Below are 27,525 nucleotides of genomic sequence, written 5' to 3'. Positions count from 1 at the left end.
CACCTCTTCCTGTGTACTTTGCCTTTAGTCTGTGTTTATGTAGTCACCTGTCCTACTATTACGGGATTATACCAACATTGGAACTTTCAGAAGAGATAGCTCCACCTACCTCCATATTGTCTCTCTGTATGACCATGATCAGTTTTGGTAGAGATCACAGTGTTCTTTCTTTGAAGGAACGTCAGAAAGAAGAGACAGGGGTGTTTATTAAGGCATTAGCATGATATGACAATTGTGGGAATTCAAGGCTTATGAAATACATAAATAATAAACCAACAAAACAGAATCAGATATTAATTCACCAGCCCTGCTTTTCAAGTATGCTAAGTGGAGCATAAACATTCCAGCTGTGGCAGGAAGCCAGACATCATGACTCAGTGAGACGAACAGCACCATTAGTCCATACTAGAGGTCAGAGTGAGCATCCTACAGGGATATTAGCTTCTCCTGACTCCTGAATGTCACATATTGCCACCTGTGCACAGGTGAGTACAGGTGGGGTCAAGAATGACACAGTGCAAGAAAGAAGAAACACATTTATGTATCATATTATGAAGAGGTAGGGACATAAACTATTCTCTAAAATGGAAATTAATGTATTGGGAGCCTAAATGATGTTTTGGTGTGTAAATGTGCTTGCTGCGAAACCAGATAGGTTAGAGTATACAGCAGCACACACATGAGAAGAAGAGAAGCAACTTTATACACACGAACTCATGCACTTGCATTCCAGTGTGCACCCACACACACACATGATATTTATAAGGATTTTAAAAATTACGTATCAGTAGTGATAGTTGCCCCTTAAATTTGAGACAAAATTCTGTATGGTGGCAGTCATAACTTTTTTGGTAGAGACTCAACAGTTTGGTAGGCACTCGACAGTTGCAGCTGGAATGGTTGTCTTTCTCTGCTCCTGTGTGCACAGATACTCTGTATGACTATTGGCATACTCCCAAGCCAGTTCAAGATCTGATTTCCTCATTTATAATATTAGAAAACATGTGAGTATAAATCTAGTTAATTTTTTTCTGAATATGGAAACGTCTCTTTTAAGTTTTATTCCTGTGGCCAACATTATAAACATTCCTGTCACCATGCAATTACTGGTGTCGCAGAACTATTATGTTTCCTTTTGTGAAGTGGGGTTGTGTATTTTTTTGTGGTAAAATTGGGTTCTAAAATCTGTGGGAAAAGCTTGTAGATGACTCCTACAGAGGGTTTTAGCTGTGCAGGTGTGGAGGACAGCTCAAGTGGTCTTTATTTGAAGAAACCTCAGGAGGTCAGTGTAGTAATATGGACGGCCGCGGCGGGGCTGCGTCCCCAAACACCCCAGCCGCCTGCCCTGCCCGGCTAGCTTATGTCCCAAAATAATTACACACAAACTGTATTCATTTAAACACTGCTTGGCCCATTCTCTTCTAGGCTAATTCTCACACCTGGACTAGCCCATTTCTAATCATCTGTGTAGCGCCCCTAGGTGCGCTTACCGGGAAGATTCTAGCCTAAGTCCATCCTGGGTCGGAGCTGGGGCATGGTGTGCGTCTTCCCTGGAGCAGGTAGCATGGCGTCTCTCCTGAGGCGTCTGCTCTGGAGAGGAGAGCTGCGGAGTCTGACCTCACTTCCTCTTCCTCCCAGCGTTCTGTTCTGTTTACTCCACCCACCTAAGGGTGGGCCTATCCAATGGGCCTAGCAGTTTCTTTATTGCTTAGCTAATGAAATCAACAGATTGATATGACACTCCCACATCAGGTCAGTACTTACTGCTGTTGATGGGCAGGATTCAAAGCTACCTGGGCTAAGATTCCATCCTGTTTTCCCCTCTGCAGATGACAGCAAAGCTAGACTCAGCAGCATTACACCCTCTGTTGTGCTGGGAAGCCTTCTGGATGACCAGCACTGGCACTCGGTTCTCCTGGAGCGCGTGGGCAAACAGGCAAACTTTACCGTGGACACAAACACACAGCACTTCCGGACCAAGGGTGAGACTGATGTCTTGGACATTGACTATGAGGTAAGTTAGTCCTCTCTGCTAGTTTCCAGAAGTAGGTTGTCTGTAAATAGAACCTTTAAGTTCCTCCATCTGGGCTATGTCTGGAAATGCCTTTGCCAAACTGTGTGCAGCTGATGAGGTATCAGGAGTGCCAGCTAAAATCAATACTTCTTTTTTAACTTTTTGTATGCACATATGTATGCATGTGGGTAGTCATGTATGCCTTTGTGTATGTACGTGCATGTGTGTATTTAGTTTCATTTCTGTTGCTGTGTAAACAAACAAAAGCAAACAACAACCAAACACTTCGGCTAACAAGGGGTTTATTTACCTTATGATTTTTTATTGTTAACCATCATTTCACAGAAAAGGCAAGAACTCAAATAGTCAGTCACATTGCATCTACAGTCAAGAGTAAAGAAAATAAATGCATTTTTATTATTTGTTTCTTGTCAAAAAGCTTTCTTCTCACTTATACAGTTCAGAACCTGCCATGTGGGATTGTGTAGATCACAGAGTAGTTAACCCTACCTCAATTAACAACCAAGAGACTCTCCTACATTCAAACCAGTCTAATAAAGACTCAATTGACACTTACTAGGTAATGCTAAGCTATAACAAGTGGGCCTTTAAAGCTAACTATGTGTATATGTCTTTAAGTGTGTGTGTATGTGTGTGTGTGTATGTGTGCTCACGCGCATGTGCGCACACACTTATAGGTATATATGTACTTTTAGCTTCCCGAAGTTATTATCTATTAGTTAAATATAAACCATTCATTCTTTAACGAAAACTAAAAGATACAGAAAATATTAACAAAATCTCGTGTGTGAACTAGAAAAATGGCTCAGCTAGTAAAGAAATTTTCTGTCAAGCCTGATGACTTGAGTTCAGTTCCCAAGAACCACATGGTGGAATTCTAATTTCTAAAAATTGCCAGTGGTCTTAAAACCCGTGCTCTCAGAGGGTCCCTGGTCTTTTACATCCATGATCATTTGAACTTCTAGCTAGTAAGCTAGAACTGTTTTTCCATTTTCTGTGGTACTAGGGACTGAACCTAGAGCCACGATGGAAGATATAAGTGGACTGCATCAAGCTAAAGGAGGCTGCAGGTCTTCTAGTCTAATAGTCAAAGTACAACATGGCCAGTGACCAGGGGACAGAGGAGAGAAGGGTGGGACCCTCTTGGTGGGACTGGGAGAAAAGGGGGTTTTAGGCTCATGCAGTGAAGCACATGTCTTCCAGCAGGAGACCTCACTGGGTCTTTACCGAAGGATACAGTTAGCCTGATCAGAAGGTACGACCTTAGATGTGTGCAACAGGTTCCAAGGTCTGAAACTCAAACAAGGCAATGGACAGAGTTTAAACAATAGCAGTGCTGTGTAGAAGTCAGCTAAGTACAAGAAGGCCAAACACCAGATTTCTCAGGAATTTTGAAAGCTTCCTGGTAGACATTGTCTATAATTAAAACATAAACTGCATAAACTTGATTAAATGGGTTGAAAATCAATTAAATGAAATATTTTTGAGGAAATAAATTTGGTAATTTCTAATTACTTTTCTATGTAATTATATTTCATTTATCTACTTGAACACCAGAACTTTTGTAACTGCTCTGTCTGGGGAAGGTCTTGTCTTATACCTACGCTGTAGAAAAATGCTCCAAGTTGGAGTTTGACTCATTGTTTTATAGATGTATAGATGGCCTGCTAACCTTGTGTCTGAATGAAAGCTCATTTCTCTATGCTTAACTGTGGAAGGTTAATATTTGTGTGTGTGTGTGTGTGTGTATGTGTGTGTGTTATTTGGGATTGATATTAGAGGTATTCACTTGTTAGAAGCCACGTTACTAGTAAGCTATAGACACAGTCCTTTTATTAGCTTTTAAATTAAGTTAAAACCATTATGTTATTTTAAGAGAGGCTTTTGTGTAGCCCAGGCTGTCATTGAACTCTTAAAGGACTAATCCCTTTGCCTTCATTTCCTGAGTACTAGGATTACAGGTGTACACCCACATTCTCTTCCATGTGGTGCTAAAGTTAGAATTTACCAACAAAGCTGCATCCCCAGTCCCCTTTTGTGATGGAGGAAGGTCATTGGTTAAATAAAAAGAAACTGCTTGGCCCTCATTGGTTAGAAGATAGGTGGGAGGAGTAAACAGAACAGAACGCTGGGAGGAAGAGGAAGTGAGCTCAGACTCCACAGTTCCCTCTAGGGAGCAGATGCCTCAGAGAGACACCATGCTTCCTGCTCCCAGGAGAAGACACACGTGATGAAGCTCCGACCCAGGATGGACTTAGGCTAGAATCTTCCCAGTAAGTGCACCTAGCTGTGCTACATAGAATATTAGAAATGGGCTAGTCCTGGTGCGAGAGTTAGCCTAGAAGAGGCTAGATATAATGGGCCAAGCAGTGATTAAATGAATACAGTTTGTGTCTTGTTATTTCGGGGATAAGCTAGCCATGTAGGCAGTCGGGGTGCCAGGGACGCAGCCCTGCCACTCCTATCACTACACTTTTGGTTTTTCAAGACAGAATTTCTCTGTAGCTTTGTAGCCTGCCCTGAAACTAGCTCTTGTAGATCAGGCTGGCCTCAAACACACAAAGATCCACCTGCATCTGTCTCCTGAGTGCTGGGATTAAAGGTGTGTGTCACCACGATGGCTCTTATTTTAAAATTCAAGAAAATTTTTGATAAAATCATCTGCCTTATCCTACTGAGTATGGGATATACAGACCTGTCCCACCAGCTAGACAAGACTACTTTTTTCCATTCTTGAACATTCATAAAAGAAGGAAAGGTGGGAGGGAAGAAAGTGAGGAAGGAAAGAATGAATGAAGGAAGGGATGGAGGAAGGGAGGAGGAAGAAAGTAAATGTGACAGAGATTTTGATTACAGGTAAAGATTTAGAAAAATTTATCTTAAAGGATCAAAAGCTTCTAAGAATTAGCTCACTATGTTAAAATATAACAAAGACAAATATATTGCTTTTCTTTATTAAATTCTATGCAATGGATTCTTTAGTCAGTATAAGATTATGAATTTAATGCACACATGAAGTTGCATTTGTAAATTCTTGGTGTGTGTGGTGTGTGTGTGTGTGTGTGTGTGTGTGTGTGTGTGTGTGTTTGTATGTGTCCCTCACTAAGGACAATAAGAGCATATAATACTTTTGCAGAGAACTTGAGTTTAGTTCTCATACACACAGAGGTAAAACATAACTCCCTCCATCTTTTGTGCCAGGGATCTGACAGCTTCCTCTTGTATCTTGGGACATTTATACTCACAAGAATAAATATCATTTCTATGAATACATATGACATTTTTTGAAATAAAGGAATTAGTCAAAGATGAACTGATAGAGCATATATAGGCCTTTATAAATAATTTAAATTATGGTGAATAAAGAATATTGAACAATTATTTGAAGGGTAGCTAGCAATTCTAATTATTTATTTCAGGGCCCAGACCACCCAGCAACTCCTAAAATTATATTGAATAGAACCCACTTAGGCTTCATCCAGACCTACTGAGTCAAAAATTCTATGAGAGAGATCTTCTGCCTTTACTCAGAAATCCTGCAGGCAATTCTTATACTTCCAAGTATCTCTCCATCATCCAGGACATCAGGACAGTAACTCAAGACAGGAACTTTATGGCAGGGACTGAAGCAGAAACCATGGAGGAGTTCTCCTTACTGGCTTATGGCTAATGGCTTCTCATTAGGTTGAGCTTTGGATGCTTCTTATATATGACAGGGCCAGGAACAAAATACTTATTAAAGGCACCACTCATTATGAAGAAGGATTTCCCACATCAATTACCAATCATGAACATACCCCACATTTTTCTCCAGAAGCCAGTCTAGTAAGGAAATGTTCTCATAAAGGCTCCCTTTCCCAAATGACTCTAGCTTAGGCCAAGTTGACATAAAACCAGCCAGAACAGAGGATTGCTTTGATTAGGTAAATTGAACTGGATGGGAACCCCTCCCATTGTGTCACTATTCCCTGGGAAGAGATCCTGGGTGATATTAAAAAAAGAAAGTGTGCTGAGCACAAGCACTAATTGCTCTCTCTCTCTCTCTCTCTCTCTCTTCCTCTTTTTTTTGATAGTGGGTAGCATGGGAACAATTCCTTCAAACTTTATTCTGCCATGACGGATTGTGACCTTGAACAATAAGCAGATATAAGCCCTTCCTTCTTTAAGTTGCTTTATCAGGGTATTTTATTAGGAAAAGAAACTAGACTAGAATGGATTGTTGGACAATGACTAGGAAGCTTTAGAACACAATTTAAGACCCTGGAAGGATAGGGAATTAAAGGATGATATATAAAGAAAAAATGGGAAGATTAGGAGCAGACCTTCTTTTTTTTCAATCATTAACATGAAACTTAAGATAGGTCTTTTTCTTTAATCCAAACTTCTGCTCAGTATAGTATAGATAATATATGTCATTTAGGGACTTCAAAAGACTCATTGACATTGTGTGACTCAAAAGATAGGATTCCAGGTAGATATTTTTGAATTGTTGAAAACTGAACATTTTTGAGTACCCATCACTTCCTTATGTCAACTTGTTTCATTGATTGAAAAAACAAAGAGAACACAGCAGCTTAGATTTACATCAAAGCACAGAAGTGTCTTTAATGAACTTGAAAATAACATTGACAAAAAGAACACCATAAAGTCATTGTTCAATCTCACTATTTTTTCAAATACTTTCATGTCCAAGGTGACTTCTAAAATCGATGCCATTATCTAATTCACCACTGACTTGCAAGCCTGTGTGCCAGTGTATGATCTCACTTGTAAAGCTATTCTATGAGATCACAGCTGTTTGACATAGAAATGATTGATAGTTTTCAAGAAAATGAAATTCAGTGATGTCACTTAGTTTATGAAATCAGAGACCCTTCCTTGCCTGTGAGAAACACTTCTTAAGAACAAAACTTCTTGAAATATTTCTCTTAAGCAGTTGCTGCTTCAGGAACCTCAAACTTTTGCCAGAATGTGCAGACAGGTTGCTCTAGACATCACAAAAAGAAGACAAATTGAGGTGGTGGCGGACACCAGCTGTAAGGGAAGACAGGAATTATGTGTCAGAAGCCTTTAGCCTTGAAGATTTACCTCAAAGTAGTTGAGGAGAAGAAAGAGCCTTCTAGGTGAGGGAAATGTTGTATTCAGTTGTTTCACACCCACAAGCTGGTATAAGCCTAAAAGATAAGAACTCGAAATTTCAGCTACTCAGAAGCAAAACCACTTCAGCTGTTAGTTGAAACACCACTGAACATTGCTATTAATATCAGAGGATGGGCTCCATCACAGTGCATTCTGTTAGTAGAAATCACACTCCAGGTTCTCCCCTGAGCTCTGTGTACACATGAGATAGAGACTCCTACAGTTGACAGGATGTTGATGCCATTTCCTGGGTCCCACTGTCAGAGCATGCCAGGATATTTTCTGGATCTTCTTTGTTATAGTTTGTTTCAGGGCTAACTGTATTATGCAACTCTATCTTCATTTATAAGCTTTACCAAAATGTAGAACTGTTGATCAAAAAAAATGTGGTACCTATGACTCCTTTTAGACCATGTGCTTTGAATCAAAAGGGTCAAGACTCATATTTACATACTTGGACCCAATTATTGGAACTGTTTGGGAGGGATTAGGAGGTGTGTCACTGGGAGCAGGACTTTGAAATTTTAAAAAGGCCAGGCCTTTTCCAATTAGCTCTCTCTGTCTACCCAGTGTTTATGAACCAAAATATAAGTTCACAGCTACTGCTCCAGTCCTATCCCTGCCTGCCTGCAGTTATCTGTGCTCCACCCCATGTTGGTTATGCACATTAACCCTCTGAAACTGGGAGACGGAATAACCTTTTTCTGTAATTGTTCTTGCTCAAGCTGTCTTATCACAGCAATAGAATGCATTTCCAGCGGTGACATGCGATATTTTGTGGATTAGCTAGTGTAGCATTTGCCGTCATAAGATGTTTGCAGCTGTCTGCTTTGATTCTGTCTCAGACACAAGAGAGATCAGGACTTACAAAATCCTGACAAGCAGGTAAGAAGTAGGGAGATGATGGACAGCTCCTGAAATGTTCTCCAAACACACATCACTGAAACCACAAACTGATCTAAATGCTGGAGAAGATGACAGACGGCCTTTCTCCTTCCCTCCAACCTGGAGCCAGAAGCTGTTTAGAAAGGTATTTTTAGGACCTTTGTTCTCCAATATCCCTATAGTTCAAGAAGTCCTTTGCTTTCAAGAGCTCTCAGTAATCCCATTTCATATCATTCTCTAATAAGTGCCCTAAATCATATAAACATTTTAAAAGCATATGGTTTATACCTAGACATTCCATATACAGTAAGAAAAAATTTTAAAAAATTAAGATATTAAAAAAGACGAAAAATCTAAAAAAATCTAAAACTAAGCAACAACAACAATGACAACAACCAGGAACCATGCAAAACTCCAAACCTAGACTAACTAAAATTTTTGAACACTTTAATTCACATTTGTGGAGGGCTTGCGAGAGGTCTCATCTAGTAAGAGTACATATTGTCCTTCCAGAGAACCCAAGCTGAGTCCCATTCTGCACAAGGGGGGCTCCCAACTGCCTGTAATTCCAGCTCCAGAGGATCTGATGCCATCTTTAGATCAACAGTACTCATGTACAAGTACACACATACATGTGCGTGCGCGCACACACACACACACACTTATAACTACATTATTTTCTTTAAAAATAGCTGAAATTCCCAGTCCAGCTCAGGTAAACTGCTTCAGTGGATGAACCCTTCATGGTCTTGACCACTTTGCTCATATTCTCATTTCTTCCACTCTTCAACTGGAACTTGGGAGCTCAGTCCAGAGCTCTGACATGGGTCTCTGCATCTGTTTCCATTCGTTGTTGGACAAAGGTTCTATGGTGATATGTAAGATAATCATCAGTCTAATTACAGGGCAAGTGAAGATCGGGCCTCCTCCCCTTTATTGCTTAGGGTCTTAGGCAGGGTCATCCTTGTGGATTCCTGGGAATTTCTCTAGAGCCAGGTTTCTGTTAACCTATAATCACTCCCTCAATCAAGATATCTCTTTCCTTGCTCTCACCTCCTTCCTCCATCTCGACTATTCCATTCCCTCAAGTTCTCCTCAACCCTCCCCTTCTCCTTTCCTCTTTCCCTCCTATTCTTCCTTCTCCCCCCAGCTCCCATGCTACCAATTTTGTCAGGCAATCTTGTCTGTTTTCAATTTCCAGGTGTGTCTATATATGTTTTTCTTTGTGCTCACCTTATTACTTAGCTTCTGTAGGATTATGAACCATAGGCTCAATGTCATTTGTTTATAGCTAGAATCCACTTATGAGTGAGTACATACCATATTCATCTTTTTGGGTCTGGGTTAACTCACTCAGGATAGCGTTTTCTAATTCCATCCATTTGCATGCAAAATTCCAGATCATAAAGTGTTCATCCACTGAAACAGTTTACCTGAGCTAATGGGAGCTCACCAACTTCGGCTGAACTTGGAAGGAGCAAGCATAGGACCAAACTTTTCCCTCTGAATGTGGTTGACAGGTGGAAGGCTGGGGCAGACTGAGGGGCCACTAGCAGTGGTACTAGGATTTAGCTCTACTGCTTGTACTGGGTTTTTGGAATCCTATTCTCTTTGGATGTATACCTTACTTAGCCTAGATATAGTAGAGAGGGTTTTGGACCTTCTACAAAGCAATAATCCTTTCTTAGGATTAGATAGGGGTGGGGTGAGAAGGTGTGTGGAGCTAATGGGAGGCAGGGAGGGAGTAGGAATTTGGAGTTGTAATTTTTTAAATCTAATAAATTAAATTAAAAAAAACCTGAAATTGCATGTGTGAGGTAGAGGTGGGGACACTACCCTCAATCCCAGCTCAGCTCTTGAGAAATAAAGGAAGGGTGTTGAGAAGTTCACCCTAGGTTATGCAGAGTTTGTAAGCAGCCTGCGCTACCTGAGACCCTTTCTAGAAAATAAACAAATAACTTATGCAGGCGAACAATGAAGTGTAGTGGCCACAAACAAATAAGCAAAAGTCATAAAAACAGGAGAGAGACTGGTTAGAAGGGTGCCAGTGGGAAGGGAATATGTGACAACAATGGTAAAGAGTATGATTATGATAATTGTATATATTGCAAACATATGCAATAAAATTGTAAAGGAATGAATTACTCTTATGAAATAAATAAGTGCATAATATAAACAGAACATCAAGATTAACTATATAGGAATATTTGGAGAAAATGAAATAATAGTTTTATCATTTGAATACATGCAGTTTCTTCTAAGTATGACATAGATTCCAGGGGACCAGAAGTAAAATATATAATTTTTATTTCTACAAACACTTTGAAAGTCCTTCCATTAAAAAGTACATGTTTATTGGCATCATATAACATAAAATAACTTAAAATATTGTTATAAAAATATCTTTTAACAAATTAATAAATATAGTTTTGACAAATCAACTTACCTAAGGAAAGGAAGACAACAAAAGATTGAGGATAAATTAATAATATAAAGTATTTTCACATTTGCAAAAGCATGATCCTTGTGATTGCCAAGAGCAACACCTTGAGACATGCTATATTAGTATGTAAATAAGAAAGCCCAAACTATGTTGTATTTCATTTTGGTATTATAATAAATAAAATATTTGAGAAATAATAATATCCTTCAAAATAAGACATGTTTTTACACACCCAAATTGAGTTTCTCAAAAATTGTCCATAATTATAAAGGAACATATATAATAGGTTATATGCTAACAATTTTTTAAGAAGTGCAAAAATACTGAAAACAGTTTTTTACTGCCATACTAGTCAAGCCGTTGTTTCACTAGATGACAGGCATCATTGCAGCGCACAGAGTTTGTGGCTGGGTAGACCACTGATGCCTTTGTACTGTGATGATGAGCTGACTGGGAGAAAGCTCCTTCACATCTAGCTTGATTTTTATTATCCAGTGACCAAACTGTGCATGTCTTCAGCAGAGTTTTCCCATCAAGTTCTTGTGGACAACTGAAAAGATAACAATAGCCTATATAATTTTGATGAATTCTGATGGAAAAAGTGTCCACAGTCCAAAGGGTTGGTAATTAATAAATTTTGATCAGCCCCACATTAGAGTTAGCTCACCAGAGTGTCACAAAGACATTGTTTGTGTCCCCACAGACAAAAGCTCATACTAGGGCCCATCTGATGAATTATGGCATGGTTTTCCTGGGTCATCTGGGATATGACATGGTGCAGCCTTGTTAAATGGTTGCCGTGTCCAACTCAGGTGTAGAATCTTGGGGCTTTCAGGGGACAGTCTCCTATCTTGTTTAGATTCTGATGGGGACTGGGTTCTCAGAACCCCACTCTTAGAGTTCAGCCACACCTATAAAGTGTAAGTGGAGCTTGCTTGAGTTCCCCAGATAAAGTAATTTCTCAATTCACATGATGGTCATCTAACCCTCTCTGTTAAGTATCATTTAAACATACAGAGAAAGGTGTATGGGGAGCCACAGAGTTTGGACTTTTATTTTCTTAGTGTGAATCAAAAATGGTGCACCTTAAAACTGATTCTTATCTTCAACACTTAACAGATTCTGTTCTATTGGATCTCACCTAGGGTAGTAGTGTTTTACAGAAACGTCAAAAAATATAGTATACTTGTTGGAAGAAATGAAACAGTCCTGTGTGTTCTGGTATGGTACCATTGCCTATCTTTCTCTCTGTTTCTCTCTTTCTTTCTCTTTATATATAAGTGTGTGTGTGTGTGTGTGTGTGTGTGTGTGTGTGTGTGTGTGTGCATTTAAGAAAGGGTTTCTCTGTGTAGAAGCCCTGGCTAATATGGAAATCTCTTTGTGGACTAGGCTGGTGTCAAACTCACAGCTATCCCCTTGCCTGTGCCTCCAGAGTGCTGGGATAAAAGATATACCCCACCACTCCTGTCTTTTTTGTTTTTTAGGTTTTTTTTTGCTTTTGAAATGCAGTTTTTTTTTAAAAAAATTGTTTATTTATGTCTATGAGTGCTGTATTTGCATCTATTCCTGAATGACAGAAGGGGGCATCAGGCAGAAGAGGACATCAGATTCCATTGTAGATGGAATCTCGGAAGTGGTCAGTGCTTTTAGCCACTGAATCACTATGTCATCTCTCAAGCCCCAAATATTTCTTATAAGAAAAGAATTTAGTATGTAATGCAGCTTGACTAGTATATACTGTAAAATAAGAGATCATATAAACTTGAAAATGTGGAAGACATGGTTTCAGCCCAGTTGATATAGTTAGTACCCACCAAAGAGCCAAAAAGCCCGACGTTCCATTACCAACATCTCATAAACTAGGTGGGGTGGGTTGATTCTGTGTTCCCTTCACTTGGAAGGTAGAGGCAGGAAGATGAGAAGTGGAAAGTCATCCACTATAAAGCAAGTTTGAGGACATCTTGAAATACTGTTTAAAGATCTTTTTAAAAACAAGCACAGAAACTAGAAAGAAAACCAAACACAGAGAATGCTAGAAGGATACTGAAGTTGTTGTTCAGGTAGAGGTTGAGAGTGGGATTAAAGAGATATGACATCATTTATTTATTTGTTTAGTTAGTTAGTTATTGGTTGTTTGAGACAGGGTTTCTCTGTGTAGTAGTCCTGACTGTCCTGGAACTAGCTTTGGTAGACCAGGCTGTCCTTGAACTCACAGAGATTCACCTGTTTTTTCCTGGGATTAAAGGTGTGCACCACCACCACCCTACTGACATTTTATTTTTAATATTTATCATTAAGTAACATTTTAAATTTTGGGTCATGTTTTAAAAAGAAACAGAGATGATAGAAAAGATGAATTCTTAATGACATAGTCCTAACATGTGCTTCTAAAATTACTCAAATCTTTTTATTCACAGATTTTCTTTAAAAATTCCAGTTTTACTGGGCATGGTGGCACACACCTCTCTATGAGTTTATGGCCAGCCTGATCTACATAGTGAATTTCAGGATAGCCACAGCTGTATAGAGAGACCCTGTGTCGTCAATATATATGCCACATATATATTTATGCTGATATACATATATGCATATGCCAGGCTTTTTCTTTCAGACCAACAACCATCCCCCAAATCATGACACAGAGACTTATTAGTTTTCAATGCTTGGACTAATTTAGACACATTTCTGACTAGCACTTTAGCTTAAATTAACTTATTTCTCTTTATCTACTTTTGCCTTGCCTCATTACCTTTCTTACTCCTGTATATATTACACTGCTTCTCTATGTCTGACTGGCTGGAGTATGTCTGGCTTCTTATCTAGGGCATGTCCCTTGTTTTCTCTTTCTCCTTCACTTGATCTTCCTTTTTCTATTGTGCCTAGCTTTCTACTTTCTACTCCTATTCTCTCTCTCTCTCTCTCTCTCTCTCTCTCTCTCTCTCTCTCTCTCCCTCTCTTTCTCTCTGTGCCAGCCCCAATGCTCTTTTCTCTGTCCAACTGTTGGCCATTCAGCTCTTTGTTAGAACAGCCAGGTGCCTTGGGCATGCAAGATGAAAATTATGAAATTCATAATTAAACAAATGCAGTATATACAAGTAACACATTTTTACACAGTTAAAAATATTTTGCAGCGTAAACAAATGTAACACATCTTTGCCTAATTAATAATATTATATATATATATATATATCATGCTTTCTGTTGTGATTTGTTTACTTTTAATTCATATTAAGATGGGTCTTGCGTATGTACATATTCCTGTGTACATGTGAGTCTCCATACTATGTGTTTGTCTTGCTCTCCTCCTAGATTACTTACTTATTTAAATGCGTATATTTACTATTTAGATAGTTAGGGTAGGTGATAGCATCTAAATAACTAAATAAATACATACATTGGAATTTGTTTTTATTATAAGAGTTGAGATTTTTCTACTTCCTTTTAATTTTTTTCTATAAACTGGAAGTCTCTGGTAATACAGGGGATATTTCTTAAACAAATAAATTATTTTTTATGTCAATTAACATAGTATCAACCTAATCCTCATCCTACTCCACTACTGGTACAATTTTCTTTCTATGCAATTTTTGAGAGAGGCTCTCAAGTAGCCCAAAGCCTCTGGTCTTGAACTTACTATGCAATTGACGATGGCTTTGATTTTCTAATTCTCCTGCATTTACACTTCAAATGTTGGGATTATAGGTGTGCTCTGCCTTACCCCATTTTTGCAGTTTTAAAATGGAATCCAGGATCTCATGTGGACTAGGCAAACAGTCTACCAGCGGAGCTACCTCCAGTCCCCCATAAGAAGGTGGTGGTTAGGGCCACATGCTCAGAGGCTACCCTTGCTGCAGTCCTTGATAGTGCCTGGCTCTACCTACTGATCACTTCTCCTTTCACACTTAGAAGATTGAATGGCCAGCTGGACACAGCAGAGCTGTTTATCTATGATTAAAATAACCAAAGATCCCCAGTGAATTAGTTTCCAAGACATGCAAAGTATAGATGCTATTGGTCTTTTCCTTCTGTGGAAACTAAGTTGCTAGATTAGTCTAAAAGGACTACAGAGAGAATACAGGGAATCCCATGAAAATAACACAAAGAAAATGGAAAATGATAAGATGCAGAAAAAAGAAAGAAGAAAATCTCTGAAGATAAATAACATTTGTACTCTTATATTGGTTTCTCTACTGTTGCTGTGCTGAAATACTCTGACTGAAGTAACTTGAGGAAAGATTTTCAAAGCTCATTTTGGCTTCTAGTTACAGAGGGATACCTTCCATCACTGGGGGCAAGGCAAAGGGCAAGGCAGAGGGCAGGAGCATGAGGACAGCTGTCACACTGTAACAGTGTAGAATCTTGAGCAAATGAAGTAGGTCCAGCCTATGAAACCTCAAAGCCAACCTTAAGTGAAGCTTTTCACTGATGTATGTGGCTCTTTTATCTATCTGTTGCTTTCATTGGATAATTAATAAAGAAACTGCCTTGGCTTTTGATAGGACAGAAAATTAGGTAGGCGGAGTAAACAGAACAGAATGCTGGGAAGAAGGGAAGTGAGACAGACGCTATAGCTCTTCTCTCCAAGATGGATGTAGGTTAAAATCCTTTTTGGTAAGCCACCACCTCGTGGTGCTACACAGGTTATTAGAAATGGGTTAATAAGTATGTAAGAGTTAGGCAATAAATGCTCAGAGGTTAAGAGCATTGCCTGCTCTTCCAAAGGTCCTAAGTTCAATTCCCAGCAGCCACATGGTGGCTCACAACCATCAGTAATGGGGTCTGGTGCCCTCTTCTGGCCTTCAGGCATACTCACAGACAGAATATTGTATACATAATAAATAAATAAATATTTTTTTTTTAAAAAAAGAGGCTAGAGCTAATGAGCCAAGCAGTGTTTAAAAGAATACAGTTTGTGTGTTGTTATTTCGGGGCATAAGCTAGCCTTGAGGGAGCTGGGTGGGAACACAGCCCACCGCTCCTACTACACTTCACTAGCAAGGCTCTATCTCCTTGAGGCTCCAGAGCCTTTATGGACAGAAGAATTCCCTTGAAAGATGTGCCTCCGATGTGCTTCTCATTCAAGTCACAACACTGATTTAACCTTTCAACCAGCCCTGCAGTGGGTATAGTTCATGATATATTTCATTGGTAGCTCCAAGACATAAGGAGAAGAAAACTTCTTCAGTCCTCTTTCCTCATAGCCACAGAGGCACAGACACATGCTGTCCAGAGATTTATCAGAGTAAATGGTTCCTGTCTTGGAGACAGAGAAATAGCTTTGGACCTAGGAGCATGGATAATAGAACTGGGTCTGAACACTTTCTGGAAAAGACTTTAGATCCTCTTGGGTTATTCCCTTTCTTTTTAATGTTCAAATTAAAATTGTAATCTAATATCTCCTCAAATTTTATAACTGTGAGTTGCCATAAAAGTTACTTTATAAGGCTTGTGTATATGCATATAATTCCAGCACGGGAATTAGGAGGTAGGAGGATCCATGGGATTTGCTGGAAAGGTATTCTAGCTTAATAGGTGAGCTCCAGTTTCACTGGCTCTATCATCATTTATTTTTTTTTAATGAGTTAGATAGTTGGAGTTTCAGTAGGCTAAGTAGGTAAAGGCACTGGCTGCCAAGCCTGATGACCTGCGTTCAGTCCCATGGGTAAGGCAAGAACACAATTTCTCAGTTGTTTCTAGACTTCCACGTGTTATCCTTGGCAGGTGGATATCTCCTATATGCTGACTATTTAAATAATAAACAAATGTGTTATAAATAAATAAAATAATCTAAGAAGAGAACAAGGGAAAAAAATCTACTGTTGAGCTCTAGCTTCCATGTAAATTGCACACGTATTCATGAGGACTCACAGGCACACACGAATATGTATATATTCAAGACATATCTTAATATATTAAAAATAAACAGATGATCTTAAATATGACAGAAAGTCTTTAATATCGACATCACACCAAGAAAGACCATGCCTCAAGCATGTTAGCCAAAAACTCAACCATTAAGCCTCTGCCCCAAGTAGTTCTTAAATAGCTTTTAATATTATTTCTTTTCTCTAAAGCACTTAGGATGCCTTGCAGGACTCTATGTAGCAGGGCTGCTTGTGATCTTCCTCATCTCCGTGAAAGCACCTGCGGTCACAGCACTGAGCCACCAAGCCTGGATTCCTTGTCTTTATCAGTATTCAGAGAGGCCACTGATAACATATTTCCTTATTTTCTCCAAGTTTCTGCTGGAATGTTGATAACATGGCTTAATTAGCCTTCCACTTCTAGTTGAGGTGGCTAATCAGATACTTGGAGACTGGCTGAATTAGTATAGTCATCAATAAAATAATAGAAAATTAGCCAGGCTCTCTCAGACACACATGGAGCCTGGGGCGAGAATACAAATGGAGAGAGCCTCATGCCGCAATCTAAATATTTAAAGAGGTTTAAATCAAGCAAAGGATTTACTCAATCAGATGTGTTTTCAGCTCTCCTAACATTAACAAATTGCCTTCAGAATCACACGGAACCATTTTCAGATCTGTCCATGCTGGGAATAGCTACCCCATATCCTCAGAAGAACAGGTGGGAGGGGAAAAGACCTGATTTTGATGGTGGCAGGACACTTTTAAGTCAACAGACTTGGATGTCTTGGAAAAGCCATTGTAAAAACGAAGAGTAATGACACATTGTGGTCATCTCACCTGGCTTATGAACACTGCTCCTATCAAGCAGGATGTCGTCTGTGGAACCACAGACAAATGAGGGCCCCAGCAGGAGCCCTTGCTGTCTTAGCATATGGACAACACTGAAGTACATATTTTCAACCAGATCTTTTCTAGAAGAATAAAATGTATACAATTTGACTAGTTGGCCAAAAAACCTAGTTATTGTTATATAGAGACAAAACCTATAAAATTTATGTTATACCAATTTGATTCCATGGAGTCTGTGAGTGTGAGAAAGATACCGATTTACACACTTAGCAGGAGAAGCCACAGGCATTACTCATCCTCTGGGCTGGACAAAAACAATGTTGATACAAATATTGTCTTGATCCAGCCTCAAGTGCAAGATCCTATTACATGGAGCAATGCGCTGCCTGTGGGAAAGCTGGAGTGGTCAATTTGTACTACGAAGAACCCACTGGCAGCATCTGTTGCTCCTCTGCCTTACCATCTGCTTGTTCTCTTCAAGGGCTGTAGCAGGCTTTTAAAGATCATGGATCTGTTTGTTGTCGTGGCAATGTGGCAAATTGCCAGGGTAGACGGATGGACCGATAGAACACTGGGGCTATGGAACTGTGAGTTTTCTTCAAAATAGTATAGCGTTGGAAGATGGCTCAGTCAGTAAGGTACTTGCCATTCAAGCATGAGAATTTGACTTCAAAAGTGTTGGGTACTGTGGTGGATGTTTGTAATATCATTGTTGTGATGGCAGCGGTAGGTGGATCCCTGGGTTCACTGGTCAACCAATCTTGCTGGACTGGCAAGCTCCAGATTAAAGGAGATACCCTATCTATATTAGATACTGTCTATTGCTGTGGTAAGTCATAATGTCAAGATCAACTTAGAAAAGAATTGAGCTTATTTGGGGCTCACAGTTTAGGGGTTAGACTCCATGGTAGCAGAGTGGAAATTGCAGGCATATGCATTCAAATCATTGCTTTTAAAAAACCCACGGATTTCACTAGAAAACTGAGATTTCTGGCTTCGTCAAATATATCTGAATTCCAGCCATCTAGGTTGGGCTGTCTCTACTGAAGTTCCAAGTGAGCCAGGAACACATAGACATGAATCGAGAGATGGCTTGGTGGGAAAAGCACTTGCCTAGTAAAAATGAGGACCTGGGTCTTGTCCTTAGAACACTGTTCTAGTTTGCTTTCTTTTGCTATAATAAATACCATGACCAAAAACCATTGAGGAAGAAAGGGTTTATTCCATCTCATTTTTCCAGGTAACAGCCAATTACTGAGGGAATAAAGTGAGAAACTCAAGCAGAGCCTATGGAAGAGGACTGCTTATTGGCTTGTTTTCCATGGCTTGATCAGTCTTCATTCTTCTGTAACGTTTAGGTGGCATTGCCCTCGGTGTGTTAGGCCCTCCCAAACCAATCATTAATCAAGAGAATGCCCACAGGCTTCAACAGGCTGATCTGGTGGAGATATTTTCTAAATTTGGAATCCCTCTTCCTAGATGACCCAGTTTGTGTCAAGTTGACAAAAAATTAAGTAAATGAACTAACCAACACACTGATGATGAGGGAAAGCCTGGTGTGCTGGAGAGCACTTGCAATCTCAGTGTGGGGGAGACAAATGCAGATAAACTTCTCATTTGTCAGCCAGTCTAGCCAAACTAGTGGACATCAAATCCCGAGGAGAAGCATTGTCTCAGAAAATACAGTGGGCAGAGCCTGAAAAATAACACTCTAGGATGATCTTTCTCACATATATTCATGTGTGTGCATTCATGCATACAAACACTTAGATTCAAATTACTATGCTAAAATATTTTATTACATTTTATTATCTATTGTGTCTTCATGTGTTCTTCTTATAATTCACCTATGGAGGTCAGAGGATGGCTTGCAAAAGTTCATGCTGTCCATCCACCATCTGGATCCTAAGGATCAATTCAGATTGGGAGGATTATTGGCCAGTGTTTTCACTTACTTAGCCATCTCCCCAGCCCTCAAACAAATATTTAAAAATAAAGAGATTTTACCAGAAAATTAAAAGTTCTTGTCTTATTTATCAGTGACATAAATTCATCATCTTTGGTTACATTCTAAAGAAAGGCTGTCCCTTTTGATGGCGATGACATTTTTATGTGTCTCAGTGATACCCAGCTTGGTTACATTTCAGAGGAGTCTGGAAAAGAAGACAATAGCTCACATCTTTTGTTGGAGACAGTCTATTACAAAACTGACAGCCAGAGCAAAAGCAATAATGTGCATTTAAACTAAGCTACAGAAAAATTATGTAACAGAGAGATGAACTCATTGTCTTCAAAGTAGCAGCAAAGATCAGAAAAGAAAAGAGGGCAGGTCTGAGATAAAGGAATGGTTATAAGGTCAAAGGAAAAGAGAGGCAAGTTTTGGAACATTATACATTTAACATCAAAGGGGGCTTCTTCCTGCAATTCTTCCAGCTGCAGACTGTCTGTGACACTAGAAATCTCATCAGACTCCTGGGGAGAGGAGATTGTCCGAGACAAGCTGTAAGTGGAATGTGTAGTCTACCTGGATTCGTCAGATCTAAGATCAAAGCAAGGCACACCACACAATTCAAGAGGACAAACAACAGACAACAAAATTCTCAAAAGCACAAGTCAAGAACAGAGTGAGAAGGACATCACTTATTATACCTTTTCATCCAAGTCAACAAGTATTGTTTTAATCTGCTATGCTTGAATGATATACTCAGAATGAGGAGGTTGGAGAGGTACCTTAGCAGATAAGGTGCATGTTGTACCAACATAAAGACTCCTAATCCTGTGAAAAATAGTCAGCTGGCCACCATTGCTCAGCCTTGTGCTTTAACATTGGGAAGATGGAAGTGGAAAGATCTTGGAGGCTCTTGGCTACTCAGTACCACCAAATTAGTAAGTACTGGGTTTAGTGGGAGACTCTGCCTCAAAATGTAAGGTGGAAGTTGATTGAGGCCAATGTTGATCATTGGCTTCTACATACATATCCATATGTACACAGATGTGCATACACATGAACACATACAAAATTAAGTAAGATACATCTTTGAAGTCAATTTATTTTAAAATATTTCAACAATAAACTAATTAAGTTGATATGGAAAACATCATAGATAGCAAAATTAGGACCGTTCAAAGTAAAAATTAAGATAAAAGTGTAAAGGTCATGGTACGTCTGTCATTATGCTCTAATTTACTCTGTATTTACTGTATGAGGGTATCACACAAACTATAAACAAATGCAGCACTACATAGTAGATGGCTATCTACTGCCTTCTAAAATCACTGGCTCCCTCTGCCTTGCTATAAGCTGCCCTGTAGCAGCTTTCTAGTGGGAGGCATGGATGGTTAAGGGAATCTGCCTAAGCAATGCAGTTGTACAGCTAGGTGATTCACCCAAGGGACAGAGTCACCTCAAAGGGAATAAGAGGTAATGTGTTCTAGACCCAAATATGAGTGACCCTGACCCAAGAACACAAATTCACACTGCCTCCAGAAGCATGTGCCACCATTGTAAGACAGAACAAAGAAAGTCATCTATCAACGTCATTTTAAAACACAAACAGGTACAGGAGGGTGAGAAGTCACTTCCACAGACATTGAGTATCTTCTGATTACATTCTTAAACTTTTGGTTGGTGGAAGCCAGCAGTCTATTTAAATATTCCAATGGGGACTTTAGCTAATTGCTGGAATATTCGGTCTGACACAGAGATGAACAATGAATCACTACAGAGGGGACTAAACAGACCCCAGACCTGCAAGATTCCTACTCAGGACAATGGAAGAGGTTAAGACCCAGGCTTGTAAACTGTGACACAGCTAAGACCTTTTCCTGAGAACTTCAGTTGACAGAGTCAAGGAGAAAACCAAAACTGGGAACTTGAGCGTTGGTCACATTTACCTGAGCAAGTCAGGAGAACAGTTTACAAACAATCAATATCAATCCTTGCAAATAATACCTTCCATAATTTACCCACTGTAAACCATACACAAGTGTAACCTGGTCAGAGAGATAATTCCAAGTGGAAAGTTTAACTTTTGCTATCATATCTTTCATAAATCAGATAAAAATCAAATATAAATGACCTAAGATTGTGATTACTAATGCACAATGCACAGTTCTCTATTAAGATGGTATATACAGTCTTGGGAAATAAGTAGAGAAATTAATGTGGGATATTGAGGGAAAGTTATCAACACATAAACAGACTTTTCCATCCTCAGTACCTGAAAATGAATTAAGTGTTCAATTCATAGTACCATTATGATATCAAAATCTTTGGGAAAAAAAAAACAAAAAAATGGAGGCCATTCCTCCAGTGGAACCCCCTCTCAGAAAGTTATTTTTTCATAATTTTCTAAATAAATTTAAATTTTCTCTGCTAATATAAAAGAAGCTAAGATGTATAAATCAAATGTGGAATGTATATTCATGGTCAAGTGTGCCTCAGTAAACCTGTCATTTTCTCCTTTTAGCTGGGTTCAGTGTGTTCTCCCGTGAACACCAGTGCAATGATAAGTTAGTGTTGTTGAGGGAAGGATGGAGCGGTGGTGATGGTCCTACATTTATTCTGCGGCTGTGATTAAACACTCTGGCAAAGCAACTTGAGTCAGGAAGGGTGTATTTGGCTTAACTTCCTGGTCACAATCCATCACTCAGGGGAATCAGGATAGGTATTCAATCTGAAACTTGAACAAAATTCTGATTCTCGCTGGCCTTTATTCAGCTTGCTTTCTTCTATAGCCAAGACCTACTTGCTTAGGTATGGTACTGCCAACAGTGGGTGGGCCCTCAACCACAAGCAAGCAAACAATACAATCTCTCTTAAGCATAGCCACAGGCCAATCTGACCTGGGCAGTCCTTCAGTTAAGATTCTCCTGAATAGTGCGAGTTTGTGTCAACTTGACAGCTGAAGTGAACTAAGGCACTAACAACTTGTCATTGGTTTCTTAAAGCCATCTACAGAAAAGAGTTCTTCATTTCTTCACTCTGGGCTGTTAACCAGCAGAGTGGCTCTCATGGTGCCTCACATCATCACCACAGACATGTGATTTACTTCTTCTACCTGGAAATGTCACCCAGTAGCTTCAGCTGTTTTGTGCCAATGAAAATCATGTGCCATCTTTTACTGCTTCTGGATGTGATGTCTGCCATTCTGTGATGCAGCCTGTGAGACAGAGCTCCTGGGACCTCCCAACCTCCCTGACCAGTTACCTGCCCCTCTGCTACTTGATGTCTGCCATGCTGTGATGCAGCCTGTGAGATACAGCTCCTGGGACCTCCTAAAATCCTGGTCCAGCTACTCACTATTCTGCTTTTTGTGTATTTTCCAAGAGCTTCAGTATATAAGCCTCTTTTCATGTTCTTGTTCCTTTGGTAGCCTTTGGTGACTATGTCACAACCTATCAGCTCTAGGTTGTGTTCCACCTGCCCAGCTGGTTTGCTCTGCTGCCATTCTTAGTCCCAAGCAACTCTGTCTTGCATCATAATGTATAGAAAAACCAGGGCAGAAGTGCTTTCTTAACAACTTTACATATTTGTAGGCAGAACACCCAAACAGAAGTAACTTAAAAAAGGATGGGTTTATTCTGACTCACAGTCTGGAGACACAGTCCATCACCACCAAGAAGGTGTGGCATTAGAAACTGAGGCAGCTTGTCATATTACATTCACAGTCAAGATGTAGAAAAAGTCAAGTGTTATGTACAATGTGCCTTCTCCCTTCTTATTCAGTTGGAGGCCCTACCATTCAATGGAAGCACCCAAAATAAACCAGTCTAGAAAGTATCTCTCTGAGATGCCCAAGGACTTGCTCTTCAGGGATTCTTCATTCTCTTAAGTTGACCATCAACATTAGCCATCACAAGTACTTTCTTCCTCCTTAGTGCCCCCGAGAGACCAAGAGAGGAAGCCCCAGGCTCCTCCTTGCTTTACTCCCATCCCACAAATCTAAGTCTTCAAAAACTTTAACCAGAAAAATTAAGTAAAACAAAAGTATAAAAAATAAATTTGAAGAATAAAGTGCTTTGTGCCTATCCCATCACTGTACACCTCAAATTCAAAGAAATTGCCTAGAAAGCATACAGAAATAACTGCTTAGAGAATAAAGAGCACTTCAAATATAAAATAGATGAAAGCATCATAATTACATGTAGAAAGTAAAGCAGAAGGAAAGTAATAAATACAGCCCTATCACAGTAGGAAATACTTAAAATTTTTTGTAACCTATAATGAAATAAACATCTGGGCCCAATATATTACTGATATGTTAGTTAATGACTCATGATGGGAGAAACTGAGAGAAGATGCCATGGCTGAGAGAACATGTCCTCCTCTGACACTGTATACTCGAAAGACAGGAGGGAAGGAGATGGGGGAGGTGATAGAGGAGACAGAGGAAAGAGAAGAGAAAAGAGGACACGAAGAGGGAGGTGACAGGCCAAAGAGAAGATAGATGCAAGGGGGAAGAGAGTCTTAGGTAATGTACCTTTTCAAAGAATGCAGAAAATCTGGGTGCTGGCTAACGCTAGGGAGGCAAACGAGAGGGTAGCTACTACCTCTTATCTTGTGTAATAGAAGCATTAGATGTTTGCTGTTCGCTATATCCATCATAAATTCATAAAATATACATAGGAAAGAAAACTAACATCCAGTAATTATCTCAGGCATCTGTCATTATAATACAGTTCTGTGTCTACAATTGTAGATGTGTGTGTCAGAGGCTGGGGGTTGCATGCCCACATGTGTGGATGTGCCGTGTTGTGCCTGTAGGGGTGAGAAGGCAGCCTTCAGCAGATGTTGACGTCTCCCCTTGGGGTAGGGTCTTTCTTTCTTGAGTAGCTGCAGTGTTTATCCCAGACTAATTGGCCTGTGAGATTCTGGATGATTCTTCTGTCCTGCCATAACAAATATTCATGGTAGTGTTGGGATCACAGATGCCGGCTAGACTACCTCATCTGGCTTCCTTTTCTTTCTACTTCTTTTTTCTTTTTTTGTTGTTGTTTTGTTTTTGCTTTGCTTTGTTTTGCTTTTGACAGGGGTTCTAGGAATCAGCTCGGGTCATTGAGACTCTATGGCTAGTGCTCTTACCCCCTGAGATTCTCCTGCCATTGTGTGCACAACTTTCTTATCACTGGAGTCATATTTCACAACCAATAATAATTCTTCTACTTTACACTCAAAATTGCATTAATTTTCTATTTTACCATAAATATTTGATAATTGTCATGCTTACAGCTCTAGAATACTGATTATTAATTGATTCCTAAATCCATAGGACATTTTTGTGTTATTTCAGCCTTTTATCTTTATAGATAGCAGTTGGGGAACAACACTGTGCATATAAGTTCCTTGGTTACTGTGAGTTTTGGAACTATGTGTCCCTGGAGGTGAGCAAGTGTCTGTTTGGTTTCTGAGCTGTTCTAGTGCTGGTTCCTCTCTGCTGCTGTCCTCCAGATAGCCAGAAAGATGTTGATTTATTTTATTTTCTTTTCTCCTTTGTAAATTACTGTTTTATTCAGTATTAAAAAGTTTTAAGAAAGGAATGAAGACGGTTTTGTAAAGCAAGCCCATAAAAGGCAAGCAATTACAGATATTTTTATATGGGCTCATCAGTGTCCTTTAAACAGAGTAATCAAGTGGCATCTGCAATTACTAAAGCCGTGTGGCTCACACATACAATTAAATCTAGAGGATGTACTTACTTCTCTTACATTCCTACATCTTCAGAGCTTGTTACAAAGAGTTGACTTTATTTATTTATTTATTTTTCACCATGAAGCTCAGTTTTGGAGGAATTCCAGTGCCAAGCAAACCTGGAACCTTTTTGAAGAAAAACTTCCACGGCTGTATTGAAAACCTTTACTACAATGGAGTGAACATAATTGACTTGGCTAAAAGACGCAAGCATCAGATCTATTCTGTGGTAAGTCCACTCTCTCTGTCTGTTACCTAGCAGTTTGTGGACTTGGGTAAGTCTTGCTTTGGTCCTCTACCCCTGCATCTATTCACATTGTGTTAATCTCACATGTTTAGAATTTTCGTCCGGCAAGGCTGAGTCTGTAGTTCAGTTGCTAGTGGGCTTGCCCAGAGTGTATAAAACCCTGAGTTCCATTCCCACCTCCATACAAAAATGGGTGTTTTAGTTAATTTTCTAGCTATGGTCTGACACAAAACAATCTGGAGTAGGAAGGGTTTATTCTGGTTCATAGTATGAAAGAATGGATTTCATCACTGCAGAGAAAACATGACAGCAGAAGGAGGAAGCTAGCTGGTGACACTCCATCAACACTGAAGACAGAGTGAACAGGAATTGTTGCTGGGATATAAAAGTCTTAGACCCTCTGCTAGTGACTAAACTATAGGAGGCTTCACCTCCTCAAGGTTCTAAATCTTCCCAAACAGGACTACCTTCTACATGCTAAGTGTTCAAACACGCGAGCTTAGAGAGAATATTTCATCCTCTGGCCACAATTGTCACGGTGCCGCACACCTGTAATCCCAGAACATTGGAGGGGAAAGCGGGCAGATCAGAATTTTAGGTCATCCTCCATCACATAGCAACTCTGAGGGCAGCCTTCTCTATGAGGCCCTGCCTCAAAATATTCAAAATGAAATAAAAGAATTATCATCCTATTAGCTGGCTTTATATTGGAAAAGAGCCAGCTGAGAAAAGGGGACCGCAAATCATTCCTTCGGTAAAATCAAGTAGAGACGTTCAAAGAATATTGCTTTCTTGGCTATGTGGAAGATTTGAAATCTATGCAGACTAATATGGATTTTCATTAAAAATAATTCTAAGAAATGCAATGAAAGAATAGATCCTGCTGAATTATGTGGCTAGGACATTTTGTGTATACTTATTGATTATATTAAGCAAGACATTTTAAATGATACTGCAATATTAGTGTCTTAGAGGTTCCTTGCAGATCGCTTATAATGACAGTGGATTAAAGGCCTCACTAATTCACTAATGTCTATTTTCTCCTACACACCTTGAGTTTTATGAGGAGTCTTTAAAAAATTATCCTTGAATTTTCTCTCCTCCCTTCATTTGCTCTTTCATCTCTCTGCATTCCCTTTCAAATCCAAGGCTTCCTTTTCTTTAATTATATTAAATATACACACACATAAACACACACACACTCACAAACACACACATACAGGCTGCTGAGTCCATTTATTGCTGCTCATATGCATATCTTTTTGGGGCTGATGACTTGAGATTGAATAACCTATCAAGATGCTCGTCCCTGGAAAAGACTTACGTTACCTCTCTCAGCAGCCATTAATTTTCTGCAACTCTTCATCAAGTAGGATTTCACCTGTCATATTTGCATGGCAACTGGTGTCGTTACTGTTCAGGCTTTGCTTAGGCAGCTGTACTGGGGAGACTGATGGGTGCAGTTTCCCTGACAAATATAAAAAATACTATCACACATCAGATATTCTAGGTGTACACACACACACACACACACAAACACACACACACACACACACACACACACACACACACAGGCTACCTTGAATATAATGAGGCCTCAGTAATAATATGTATGTCTCCAGGTATAATTAAGGTCTTATATATTTGCTCTAGTTCTCTGAGTATTTTTTGGTGTTACTACATGTTGAGTTCCATTTAGTACTATTTATTGAGGGTAGTTGGGCCTGTTGGTCAGGTAAAAGCAATCTCTTTCTCTAGTGATAATCTTGTTCTAAAGTCTACTTTACCCAACTATAACATTGACATATAAGCTCTCTTCCTTTTGTCTTTCTTTCTTTTTTCCTTCCTCCATAATTTTTCCTTCCTTCCTTCCCTTCCTTCCTTCCTTCCTTCCTTCCTTCCTTCCTTCCTTCCTTCCTTCCTTCCTTCCTCCCTCCCTCTCTCTCTCCCTCCCTCCCTTTCTTTCGTTTTTCTTTCTTTTCTTCCTTCCTTCCCTTTTTTCTTCATTTTTATTTTTCTTGAGACAGGATTCCTCTGTTGTAGCCCCGACTGTCCTGAAACTTGCTCTGTAGACCAAGCAGGCTTCGAACATAGAGATCTGCCTTTCCCTGCCTCCTGAATTACTTGGTTTAAAGGCATGTACCATTACTACCCAAAATGATGCTTTCAATATTTGTATTCTATAGTTGTCTTTTAAGTCATCGGTATCATTATTTGTTGTTAATAATAAATAGTTCAGTCATGTATTTTAATCAACTCAAATTTTTATTGGTATACTTGGGCTATTTACACTTAATGCAATTATTGATTTCTTAAGCACTTATCTACAGTTCTTGCCTTCTGTTTGTTCTGTTGTTTTAATTCTTTTCC

The 27,525-nt window shown here is 39.5% G+C and overlaps 1 protein-coding gene across 2 annotated transcripts in view; it reads left to right on the top strand.

Moving 5' to 3' along the window:
* The window catches only part of Cntnap5 (contactin associated protein family member 5), a 964,156-nt gene that overhangs the window by 438,876 nt on the left and 497,755 nt on the right, over positions 1-27,525 (top strand). For both annotated transcript variants that reach the window (XM_075987656.1, XM_075987657.1), the window contains exons 6-7: positions 1,830-2,014; positions 24,994-25,137. In XM_075987656.1, coding sequence (XP_075843771.1) covers positions 1,830-2,014; positions 24,994-25,137 — 329 coding nt within the window. The remainder of the gene's footprint in view (positions 1-1,829; positions 2,015-24,993; positions 25,138-27,525) is intronic.

This window comes from Microtus pennsylvanicus, chromosome 10 (assembly GCF_037038515.1).
Source record: "Microtus pennsylvanicus isolate mMicPen1 chromosome 10, mMicPen1.hap1, whole genome shotgun sequence".
Lineage (NCBI taxonomy): Eukaryota > Metazoa > Chordata > Mammalia > Rodentia > Cricetidae > Microtus > Microtus pennsylvanicus.
This window is presented reverse-complemented; position numbering and strand designations above follow the sequence as displayed.